The following is a 13,105-nucleotide window of genomic DNA, read 5'->3' on the forward strand; positions in this document are numbered from 1 at the left end:
ATACATATACATATACATTTATACACACACACACGTATATATGTTCAACAAAGGACACAGAAAACACAGTCACACTTTTACACCTATTGTCTGTCTTATTTAAGTCTGATGGTATGCACCAGGTGAGAATGCATGACATCAGACTTACACATTCCCTAGTGACAGTTTCCATGGTGATCTTGAACAACCGTATGTGCACTCCACGTTCTCTTCTTTCCATCGACACTGTACTCATCGCTCCACACCTCCCTTTGTTTCTCTTTTTGTCTGTCTATATTACACCCTCTGTTCGCCTTTCTGGCTAGTGGACGGCTGAGCTGATGAGAGTGTGTACATCGCCCACGGTCAGACAGCTACGAGAAGCTCGGGGCAGCCACCACCCACGCCGATGCCACTTCAGCCCTAGACACGCCACCCACAAGCACTCTCTAATCCAGCCAGAGCACAGCATGGGACCAATTAAAATGGCATCAATCAGAGATAGAGAAAGGGACTGGAAATCTGCTTATATCTCAATGACAGTCCACCTATAACAGCTAGTGGTGGATGATCCATGCATCATTCAGCTTGGCATTGATAGGCGTCAGAGGGCTTGCGACATGGCTGGGTTGGTTGGCAGGAACAGTGAATGTCACAGTCTTGTGCCTCGCGTTTGCCAACTGAAAAAGTTAAACACATGGCACCGTGTTTGATTTTGTACTATTTAGACCAGTTGTGTCCCGCGGGCACCAGGTTGCTCGCACAGAGTCTGTGAGTTGCCCGCAAAAGCACATTTTATTAATAGCCTTAATTTTTTTTTTTATATTAGCTTGGTATGTTAACATTTATTTTACATTTATTGTACTTTGTATAAAAGACTGTTGTCTCTACTGAGACTAAAGGACATGTAGTCAAGCAATATGGTAGCAAACTTACAATGTGATATTCTAATACTGTAACCATAAACCTATGTGTCTCCCAGTAATTAAAGGAAAACACCACTGTTTTTTTATATTTTACTATGTTCTTACCTCAACTTGGACTAATTAATACATACAATGCATGCACTTAATCTTTGTATAGCGTGTCGTGAATGTGTTGGCATTTAGCCTGGCCCCATTCATTCCTTGGGATCCAGGCAGGTATACATTTGGAAGCCACCGAGCACTTCCATGTTTTCCCTATTTAAAGACTGTTACATGAGTAGTTACACAAGTATGTATGGATGCACAAAATAAAACGTGGCGGTCTCGACCGTGGTTGCAGTAATATTGACAGAAGTTTGAGCGAGAGGGGGATAAGTCAGAAGTGATGATGTTACTGCGTGCCGAGGTCGAAGTGCCGCAAACTAAGTTCTCTTCCGCCATACAATATAGTTCTCATGTTTTATCTGCTTAAAAATCACCATGTTTTATTTTGTGCCACCATACTTACTGGTGTGACTACTCATGTAACTCTTTAAAAAGAGAGAATATGGAAATGTTTGGTGGCTTCTAAATTCATCCATGTTTAGATCCTAAGGAATGAATGGGGCTAGCTAAATGCTAACATATTCACGACGCACTGTACAAAGATTAAGTGCATGCATTGAAAAAGATAGGTATGTATTCATTCGTCTAAGTAGAGGTAAGAACATAGTAAAATATTGAAAAACTGTGGTGTTTTCCTTTAAGTAAGATTGAACTGTCTGAGCTGCACACTTAAGTAAGAATATTGGTAGGCAGCCTTTTTTATTTTACTTTAACTTTACATTCACATATAATTGCTCTCATATCAGTGTTGTGGCTGCTCGATTTTGATTAAAATCATAATCATGATTATTTAACACGGTTCATCTGTAACTTTGAAAACATGCATTTATTTAACCCTTTTCTTAAGTAAGTGTTGCAATAGGCTACACGTGTCAAAGCAGTGGTGCCTTCGAAGTGCCTTACAAACACATCAGTCCAGCAGCAGGCAATTTATATTTGAATTGCTTAATAATTGTTTCACCTTAAATTGAAATTTTTTAATTGAAAATCAAATAACGATTGCACAGCCCTAATCAGTGTGTATTTGTGGTCCTCTAAAACCTCATTCACACAGACCTCTGGTCCCAGAAAATACCCGTAAAATTGCCAGACAATCATCTGTGTGAACAAAAACTCGTTCCGTTAATCTTCTGGGATCGTTGCCGGAAAGAGGACCTAGTAAGATACGCGGGTAACCCTCTGTGTGAACAAAAAGCCCCAAGAATGCCGTAATGGGCGTGTCGAAGTAAGGACGCGCGCGTCATCATCACAACACAAGTTATGGTTCAGCTCCTTACAACGAGATAACATGCATATAAACATTCATCACGAGAAATGTTGCAAACTAGATTGACGCAGTTATCAGGAAATGATAAATGACATGCATAAACAATGAGGAACGTGCTGTAGTTAGGACGCGCGTGTCATGGCAACATGAAGTTGGTTCAACTCTTTAAAATGAGGGATTTACAACATTCACGACGAGAAATGTCAGCAAACTGGACTAAAGCAGATATCAGGTAAGTTAGCTCATTACTTACTGCGCTAAAACGGAGATCATTCAGCAGCATAAAAGAATATCGCGTCACGTGCTCATTTGAGCTATAATAAACGAAAAATACCCGTGCGTCATCCCAACAAGTCGTTCAGCTCCTCAAAATGCGGGTTTTAAATGCATATAAACAATCACGATGAGAAATGTCTGAAAACTGTAATAAAAACGAGCTCAGGGAGCTCGTCAAATATCCACTCTGAAGCTGAGATCATTCACCAGCATTAGAACGGTGCGTCACGCGCTCCTTAATTATCTTATCATAAACAAAAGTGCACGCGAGTGGTTCTTGGAGGGAGAAATAATATATAATATGCAAACTTCAGACGCTGCGTAGAAGAGAGGGCGGGACTTTCAATAGGTCACGTGTCTTTCCGGGACTGTCACATGCCGGATAAATTTGGCAGTGAATGAAAAAAAATCTAACTATTCCGGAAAAATCCAGGATTCATATGCCGTGTATTTTACGGAATTTGTGTGTGAAAAGGGCTTAAGGTGAACAGGGTTGTGCTGGAAGACGCAGGTAGAGGTGTGCTGTGGTTAAGCCTTGCGTTTTGAGCAGATGGATAATGTATTATATAAGCACATCTATCCCACTAATGGTGCTTTTAGCCGCTGTGCTTCTCTCCTAAGCAGCTGCCTGTTCCATAAGACAGGACACTGTCTAATATCAGACAACACGTGCACACACAACTTCCCCAGGAACATCCTGACATGAGACAGACAGCAGATACACAGATATTCACACACTCACTGTGTTTCCAAAAGGATCTTCGAATTGGTAATTGTATGACCTACCCAAAGTCTTTTAGCGGCCATATTGACCATTGCGATCTCCCCCATAGCTATAGCAGTGACGCATCTTGTTAATATTAAACATCTTTAGATATAAATATCTAACCTAGTACCTCTATAGGGGCTGTATGGAGAGATTTCAGACGTAATAACACCTCTGCAGCGGCTCTGTCTTTACAGACAGCATTAAAATAATCCAGCCCACACATATACACCGCTGCACAGAAAGACAAGAAGCGGAGGTGGAGTTTGATAAGTTTATTAGAACTAAACAAGAGAAAGTTTGTAGTCTCTCTCTCCTTTGAGTGGTGGATTGAGTAGAGCACTTATAAAAAAATGACCATTTAGTATGTTTTAAGCCATGTTTACGTTGTTATCAATGTGATTATACATATTTATGTCCTTGTAAACCATATATACCAGTACACACACACATATATTATGGGCACTGCCACAAAACACACATTAATAATAAAAATAAAGGTGCTTAAAAGGTTCTTCACAGCGATCGTAAAGCACCTTTATTTTTAAGAGTGTAGTGATATGAATGTAATTCACACTTGCTGTGTGATGAAAGCATGCTGTCTAGCCCTCAAAGGCATCACCTGACTCCTGGAATGCATAGAGCTGCAGTGGTCACATGGAGGGTCAGGTGGTCCTTGGTTTCCAGTTCCTCTCATGAGCAACACACATGTACACAATTATTGCAGCTCTTAAAGGGGCAAAGTGAGGGGAAGAGGGCATGAGATCAATGATGTGTTTGTTCAAGCTCTCTGCTTGTTGGGTTTGACTTTAGATCATGAGGATGTTTAAGGACCATTTTGTTTGGTGACTGACCAGTGTCTTAACAGAGTATGTGGATATTTGTGACCCTTTCTATAAAATCCATACTGAAGAGTCACAATCTAATTACTAGGATAGAAGCATCAAAGTTCGATTTCGATTATTGGTTTTACATTGATTTCAATCTGTGCCCGTACTCAGTCAATATTAAGGATATCAAGGTTATATTTTCACAGAATGTTCTTTATATTATTTAGGTGATTTTATATATGGGTTTAAAGCTGTTGATGTCAGGGAACATAGAATTGGGTCCCTAGTGCTTCTATTAACCTAGAAAATGTGAAAAAGAACAATTCGGTAACTTGGTTATGGTAAACCATTCAATGCAATCATGTGAAAAAATAGCTCATTGAAATTTGGCTCCCCTTGTGATGTCAGAAGGGGATAATACCGTCCCTTAATCTGCACGATCCAACCACAGCACTGCAATTTAGTGCAGAGATCAGCTCATTTGCATTGTAAAGGAGACCAATTTTTGATCACACCTACAAAGTTACAATTTTAACATGCTATAATAAATGATCTATATGGTATTTTGAGCTAAAACTTTACATATATAATCTGGGGACACCAAAGATTTATTTTACATCTTAAAAAAGTTGTGTGAAATGTCCCCTTTAAAGGTATTGCGGAGGATTTTCTTTTTCCGGGTGGATCATCAAGACTATTGGTCCTCCTAGTTGTCAATCAGGAGTGTTGCGCAATTGCATTTTTTAAAAAGTGGAGAAGGCGGTTCTTTTCTAAAATTCGAGAAAATCCTCCGCTACACCTTTGAACTTTAAGCATGGCTAAGATAGACCCACTTAACCCCCTTTCATTTTTCATGGCAGCTGCGACATCCAATGAAAATGAGGAGAGAGTCTTTCGAGAGCGGATGCGGCCGCGGAAACGGCAGGGGGCGGTCCGGAGGCGTGTCCATCAGGTTAACGGACACAAGTTCATGGCCACTTACCTGAGACAGCCCACCTACTGCTCCCATTGCAGGGATTTCATCTGGTAAGATGCTTAACTCACCTCACCTGTTGCCCTTTCACTATACAGGGCCACCTTTATTATAAAAAGCCCGGTTTTGTAATTTTTTTTAAGATGAAGCAAGATACATTTAAATGCTACTTAACCATCCTTACAACAAAAGAGTTTTTGTGATGAAAATTATTATTAAATGGTTCAGCAAATTAAGACCACTTTCCTATATGTCAATATTGACCTGTGCATTCACAGATCAGAAAGATGCCTGCAGTTTATTTATACGCCAGCAAAAAGTTTATTTCTGTAATAACATGTGTTTAGTTTAGCAATTTGTGTACCTGGTAAATAGTGCATCTGTTTGGGTCCACACAAATGTTGCTTGTTTGTCTATTAAAAGGTCACTCCGGTAGACTCAGCTATAGATGTCTGTATTGTAGCAAAAGATTCCCTCTGCTGGTCATACACAGAACTGCATGTTACAGTTTACTATATGATGAGTTTATCTAATGCATTTATTTCACTCTGGTTCTGCAGGGGTGTGTTGGGAAAACAGGGTTATCAGTGTCAGGGTGAGTTGGACTCATTAACTGAAATAAAATTGTAATTATCCATATTGTTTCTTTAAGTACTGAATCCAATGAAAAAGATTGTTTGATTACCATGCAAATGCATTTCTCCTGGATTGCCTTTTATACTGTTATCATATTGTCCAAATCTCTCAGTGTGTACCTGTGTGGTCCATAAGAGATGCCACGAACTCATTATAACAAAATGTGCTGGCTTGAAGAAACAGGAAGACACTCCTGAAGAGGTTTGTTACCAATGCATCTCACCTACAGAAGCAAATACTTTAGGAATAGCGTAACTACTATTTCTGCACTATACAGCATGTTAACTGAGCATTATAAAGATTTATGTTTAAAGCATGACTATGGATGTCCACCAATGTGCAAAATGCAACATGGCACCCTATAGAATACCAGAATACACAAAACAATGCGATTGATTGGACCTTCTATTACTAGTTTGTAAAATGTATTGAGATTAAAGGAAAATCAGCCTTTATTTTATTCACCATCAAGCCATCCTAGGGGTATACACTGCAAAAAATTATTTTTTAGTTTTTTTTTTTGTTTTGTTTTAAGTAAAAATATCAACAAAAAAAATTCGTAAATTAAGATGCTTTTTCTTAATGAGCAAAACGACCCAAAAATATCAAATTTAAGTGATTTTGTTCATAAAAAATGCAAAAAAATCTGCCAATGGGGTAAGCAAAAAATTGTGAACATTTTTCTTAAACACTAAATTCAAGAAACATTCAAGAAAAATTAGCTTACCCCATTGGCAATTTTTTTGCTAGTTTTATGCACAAAATCACTTAAATTTGATATCTTTGGTGTCTAAAAACTAGATTTATTTTCTTGGGTCGTTTTGCTCATCAAGAAAAAGCATCTTAATTTAAGAATATTTAGATATTTGTACATGAACTGAACAATTAGTAGTTAATAAAGTGTTTAAACGTGCATCATGGACACGACAGGTCTTTCTTCCGAAAAAATAAATGCCTAGAAGGGGAAAAAGTCTTATGTTTGCGCGGTGCAGGAAATGACAGAGGCACAAGCGTTTGCTTACTAGTGTTGCCAGATCTTGCACAAAAAAAAAAGCGAATAAGAAAAATCCAAAAAATAAACTGAAATAAATCCAAATGCTTTACCTTCACACTTTAATAACACCAAAAACTTGATTGCTTCATGAGTCAAAAGCCATAAACGCTTTAAGCGCCAAAATGGTATGTGAGTACAAAAAAGACAAGGACCTGGCAACACTGCAAGACAGCGCGCTGCGGACAATACACAATGCCAAGATGGAGGTTTATTGCAAAACACAATGCTGTTAAATTATTTTGGTCAAAGCTGTGAGTGATAAACACGCGAGACGGCAATACGTTGCTATGGTTATCTCTGTGTCAATCATCACATTTTTGGGAGTGAGTCTTGATCTGACACACATGAAACAAACATTTAGGGGATTTACTCATGTATTTAAATGCGTTTCTCACTCCTGAAAGTTTGCAGTGTGTACGAGGTCAGTAGGAGTCAAATATCTTGTCTCTTTTCAGCTCTATAATGGCATTGGATAGTGCCCCATTTTTAAAGTTTCTTAAAAGCACATCCATCCATCAAAAACTAATCCATAACAGTTAATAAATGTCTTCTGAGGTAAAGCAGTTTTTGTGTTTGCTTGAAAGAAGAAAATCATATACACCTTGGATGGATTGAGGTTGAGAAAAATGGGCTGATATGCAAAAAATGAAAATGCTGTCATCATTTACTTACCCTCAAACTTGTATACATTTCTTGGTTTTTCTAAATACAAAGGAAGACGTTTTTGTCCATAGTAGGAAAAATAATTTTATGGATGTGAATGGTGCCCCAGATCTATTTGGGTATTAAAAAAATTCCTTAATGTCTTCCTTTGCATTCAGCAGAACAAAGAAATTGTACAAGTTTGGAAGAACTTGAAGTTGAGTAAATGATGACAGAATTTTCTTTTTTTTGTGAACTATCCCTTTAATAATAATATTTTTAAAAATGTATACAGATTCTCTACCATCTTTTTATTAATTTTTCACACAAAATTGGATTGAAATTATTTGTTTTAATTTCAGACATAGTTAGACGCCACTTAAATGTGAATAAACAAGAAGATCTCTCGGTTTAAAAGAAATGTTTGTTGTTACGTAATGCATACTGTTTTACATCACAAGTAGTACTGTGTTCTGTGCACTATGCAATATAACCCATGTACCTGAAACTACTAAAAACTTCTCATCAGAGCGATCAGTTGAATAGGCTTTATGCCCAGCTGCACTACTTCCTGAACTTCAGCCAGCTCCTTGTTTCCTGTCTGCCATTATTGGACAAACTGATTAATCCAGGTGTGCCTGACCTCAGTAGTCACAAACAAACTGATTAATCCAGGTGTGCCTGACCTCAGTAGTCACAACAACAATAATCAGGCACACCTGGATTGATTAGTTTGTCCAATAATGGCAGACAGAAAACAAGGAGCTGGCTGAAGTTCAGGAAGTAGTGCAGCTGGGCATAAAGCCTATTGTGGGTATTGTAGTTTGCATAATGTTTTGTTGTGACAGGTCGGCTCCCAACGTTTCAGTGTAAACATTCCACACATGTTCAGCATTCACAATTACAAAGTCCCCACCTTCTGCGACCACTGCGGCTCTTTGCTTTGGGGACTGATGCGGCAGGGACTGCAATGCAAAGGTAAGCGAAAGAAGTTCTGCAGAGTAGTGAAGAGTTATTTTTAGTCAAGCACCTTTATTCTTGTAATGTGCTGTAGCCACTTACTGTCTGGCTCACTTTTCAGCTTGTAAAATGAATGTCCATCGGCGCTGTGAAAGTAATGTAGCTCCTAGCTGTGGTGTTGATGCCAGAAAAATTGCTAAAGTGCTGTCTGATCTCGGAGTGACGCCAGACAAGATCTCCAACACTACACAACGCAGGAAAAAGGTATGCCTTCTTGAATATCTTTATTGTTATGTTGATACAATAATAGATTATGATGATTATGTTGCTAAGGGAGTCATACAGTTGTGGCCAAAAGTGATGTCCAATATTTATCATTTTTTTAAAAATAAGTGACACCAGACAATTGACATTGACATCTTCGCTCTTTAGTCAAATATTTTACTAAAGATGCATTAAAAATATTGTAAAGCTACAGCTCAGGTCTGAGAAGAATTTAAGGAAGCTTGGCAAAAAATGACACGCAACACAGGTGCAAAGTTTATAAAGACATCGCTCAGGACAATGACTACAAAATATTACCACAAAAGATGATCAATAAATATGAATGATAAATAAAATTGTAGTTAGTGTTTGCTCATTTACCTGTAAGCTTTTTTTGTTTTTTCCAGATTCCCTAACATGCTGTGGTTTGCCTTTTTGCCAAATTTGTCCTATAAATACCTAATAAATATCTAATAAAATAATGTTTTGTCCATTTTGTACCATACACATCATATTTTAATGGATTAATCTAACTTGAGGGGGAATTAAAAACAAATATTTTACAAATTTTCCCCTGGACATTACTTTAAATAATGATAAATAACAAAGTAATAATAATAAAATAACAAATTTAAATATTCATACAGTTAAATGAGGCAAGTGATGATGAAAATGATTAAATTAAAAATATTGAAATATTAGTGTTGATAATAAAAAAGTTTTTTTCATTAGCTGACCCCAGGGCAGGACCCTCAACAACCAATATCAGAAGCCCTCTCAACAGAGGATTTGGACCGCTGCAAATCGGCTCCAACTTCACCATGCGACCAAGGTACAGATTACGTCATATATATTATTCTCATCATATTACGTCATATTATTCATGTCATTCATGTCATGTCATTTTGCTCTGTTTCGCACCCAAACCTGTGTTTGTCTATAGCAGAACTGGAGAGCATTCGTAAGGCTTTGTCATTTGGCCAGGAGCACAAGTCTTCCTCCTCTTCCTCCGGCATTCAGAGCGCTGCTATCGAGGGCCAGGAGAATGGAGATGTGAAGACTGTCCAGACGAAGAGGATGACTCTGGCAAACTTCTCCTTCATCAAAGTGCTGGGAAAAGGCAGCTTCGGCAAGGTGAGGGATATTCAGAGTCGGTTATGTATTAGCTAATATATTTTCATGGTTTAAAAGCAGTTCAAAACCTCCTCACCATCTCTTCTGATTTTCTTCATATTATAGGTGATGTTGGCAGAGCTGAAGGGTACAGATGAAGTCTATGCTGTGAAGGTGCTGAAGAAAGACGTCATCTTGCAAGATGATGATGTGGACTGCACTTTGACTGAGAAACGAATTCTGGCCCTCGCAAGAAAGCATCCTTATCTCACCCAACTGTTTTGCTGCTTCCAGACAAAGGTAAGAAAGCCATATAGTGTGACCCAGTCTGAACACCCAGTTAAAGTCATTTCTTTTTTGTAATTTACTGTTACATAACCCTGATATTTTAATATTGACTGAGTAAAGTTATGTCAAATCAATGTAAAAATCAACCTTTGATACTCCCAATCTCATATTTAGATGATGAGAATTTTGCCTGGAATTCATAGACAGGGTCACAAATTATAGACCCTAATCTGTTCAGATTAATCACTTACTTTTACAACTTTCTGGATGAAAACATTATGAGTAGTTTTTAAGGAATAATTTTTTTTGTGTTTATACATTTGGCAGATGCTTTTACTAAAAGTGACGTTCAGTTATTTAGTTGACATTGCATTATTGTGTGAGGAAATCGAACCCATGATGAAGATGTTGCTAGCATAATGCTCTACAAATTATGCCAAAGGAAATGTTCCAACCCAATATTTTATTATTTCTAGTGCTGGGCAAAGATTCATCGCAATTAATCGCATACAAAATAAAAGTAATTTTTTGCATAATATATGTGTGTGCTTTGTGTAATTATTATGTATTTTTTTACCACACACACACATGCATATATTCATTTCAGATTTATTTTATTTTATATATATTATGTATAATTATATCATCAACTATATCAATTAAACTGCAGTTTGTTTGTTTTGATTTAAACCTTCATAACTTAAAAAATTATGTTTTGACAAAAATGTTAAAAACTGTGTTATCTCTTTTTGCTATATACATACATATATATATATATATATATATATATATATATATATATATATATATATATATATATATATATATATATATATATATATATATATATATATATATATATATATATATATATATATATATATATATAAACACGCCAATATTTCTTAAACACATACATGAATGTGTGTGTATTTATATATACATAATAATTAGAGACAGCACACACTCATAAATTATGCAAAAAAATCACTTTTATTTTGTATGCGATTTATCTTTGCCCAGCACTTTCTTCTTTAGAACACAATCCATTTTCATAAAATCAAAAATAAAACAGGCATATCAATGTGTCCAGGAGGTGGCAGAGCCACACACTATATATGAGTTCATCAGAGCTGCTCAAATAGTTGCACAGGCTCTCCAGTAGGAGGCGCCATTCTGACTCAAGGACTGGGACACTATATGAACCAGGTTCCTTAAGATACCACATGTGGTTTTAGGTGACAGTCCCATGAATCATTGTTTCCAAAGTGGTTGAGATGTCAAATGAGACTTTCATGAGGCTTTTGCAAAGGTTTCAAAGCTTAACGGAGTTTGGGAGTACATTTTATGTTACGTTTAGAGCAGGTTATGCCTAGTTTGAGCTCTCTTAACTGAAAACAGCTTGCATTGACATATCTTAAAATATAGCAGTGCCATTGTTTTGTCTCAAGAAAGATACACACCAATAATATTGTTTGTAAGGTATTTGTAAAAACTACTCAAGGCCTAGTCCTGGCTTAAACTAAACCCTCTGGGGCAGTTCCCCAGACAGGGTTTACAGTAGATTAATTCAGGCCTTAGTTATATTACACCATTTAAGTATTTTTACAAACATACTTTACAAACAACAATACATCTTTTGATATGTGAAGATATGTCAATGCAAGTTTTAAAATGAATGCCGAGTTCACACTGCACGGTTTTCAAAGTAATCGGGTCACAGATCTTTTCACACAGCATGACTATCTGGGGTAGAGTTCAGTCGCTGCTGTGTTAACACTGCACGATGGATCGGCGACAGGGGGTTTCACACTGCATGATTTTACCATAGGAAGCATCCCCGACAACTTTGTCCCGATCTGCAAACTCAATGTCATGCTAGACTTTTTTTTTGAGCGCACATGCAATTTGTATGGCAAGCTTCTTGCGGGCTACTATTTTTAATAATAATTCCAGTCTCACCTGAGAACACATTTCACACAGCATGATTTTGAATAACCGACAGGTCCAAATATATCAAGCATGCCAGAAATCTCACAGGTGTGGGCGACTTGTCATAAATTCTCTCAGATCGCGTCTTTGATAGTTCACACTGTGTGATTAAAAGAGCACCGATTTGTCTGTGACCCGCACCATTATGTCTTTTAACATTTCTTTAAACCTTCCATGTTAATTGGTACCTAAACCCACAACGTCCCCCCTGAAACAGCATTTAAAGGAATAGTCTACCCTTTTGCAATATTAAACTATGTTATTACCTCAACTTAAAATATTAATACATATCTATCTTTTTTCGGTGCGTGCGCTGTGCGGCGCGTCGTGGGTGTGTTGGCGTTTGGCTTGGACCCGTTCATTCCTATGGTACCAGACAGGGAAGCCACCAAACACTTCTGTGTTTTCCCTATTTAAAGGATTAGTCCATTTTCTTAAAAGAAAAATTCAGATAATTTACTCACCACCATGTCATCCAAAATGTTGATGTCTTTCTTTGTTCAGTCAAGAAGAAATTATGTTTTTTGAGGAAAACATTGCAGAATTTTTCTAATTTTAATGGACTTCAATAGAGCCCAACATTCAACACTCAACTCAACACTTAACAGTTTTTTTCAAACGAGTTTCAAAGGACTACAAACAATCCCAAACGAGGCACAAGGGTCTTATCTAGCAAAACAATTGTCATTTTTGACAAGAAAAACAACAAACATACACCCTTAAAGCACAACGTCTCGTCATGTAGATCCGGTCGTGATGCGCCATCTGACCCCACTACGTCACCGCAATATGTCATGACGTCAAGAGGTCACAGACGACGAACGCGAAACTCCGCCCCAGTGTTTACAAGCGTCTTGAAAGAGGACCGTTCCGACCGTTGTTGTATGTCAACTGATACTAATTAATGTCTTTGTGGCAGTTTATTGTTTAAAATGGTCCGCAAATGTGCGTTTTATATATGTAACACGTGACCTCCCTACGTCACTACGCATTTACGTTAGGTCGCGCTGGACCGGACCTTGACGAAAAGTTTT

The 13,105-nt window shown here is 37.5% G+C and overlaps 1 protein-coding gene across 2 annotated transcripts in view; it reads left to right on the top strand.

Moving 5' to 3' along the window:
- Positions 1 to 13,105, top strand: part of prkcea (protein kinase C, epsilon a) — a 79,341-nt gene that overhangs the window by 42,960 nt on the left and 23,276 nt on the right. Inside the window, exons 3-10 of one of the 2 annotated variants that reach the window (XM_055175847.2) lie at positions 5,010 to 5,175; positions 5,683 to 5,717; positions 5,871 to 5,959; positions 8,303 to 8,432; positions 8,536 to 8,678; positions 9,411 to 9,510; positions 9,622 to 9,812; positions 9,918 to 10,091. In XM_055175847.2, coding sequence (XP_055031822.1) covers positions 5,010 to 5,175; positions 5,683 to 5,717; positions 5,871 to 5,959; positions 8,303 to 8,432; positions 8,536 to 8,678; positions 9,411 to 9,510; positions 9,622 to 9,812; positions 9,918 to 10,091 — 1,028 coding nt within the window. The remainder of the gene's footprint in view (positions 1 to 5,009; positions 5,176 to 5,682; positions 5,718 to 5,870; positions 5,960 to 8,302; positions 8,433 to 8,535; positions 8,679 to 9,410; positions 9,511 to 9,621; positions 9,813 to 9,917; positions 10,092 to 13,105) is intronic. The other variant, XM_055175848.2, reaches the window with a different exon arrangement.

Source organism: Misgurnus anguillicaudatus, chromosome 4, assembly GCF_027580225.2.
Source record: "Misgurnus anguillicaudatus chromosome 4, ASM2758022v2, whole genome shotgun sequence".
NCBI classification, from domain to species: domain Eukaryota; kingdom Metazoa; phylum Chordata; class Actinopteri; order Cypriniformes; family Cobitidae; genus Misgurnus; species Misgurnus anguillicaudatus.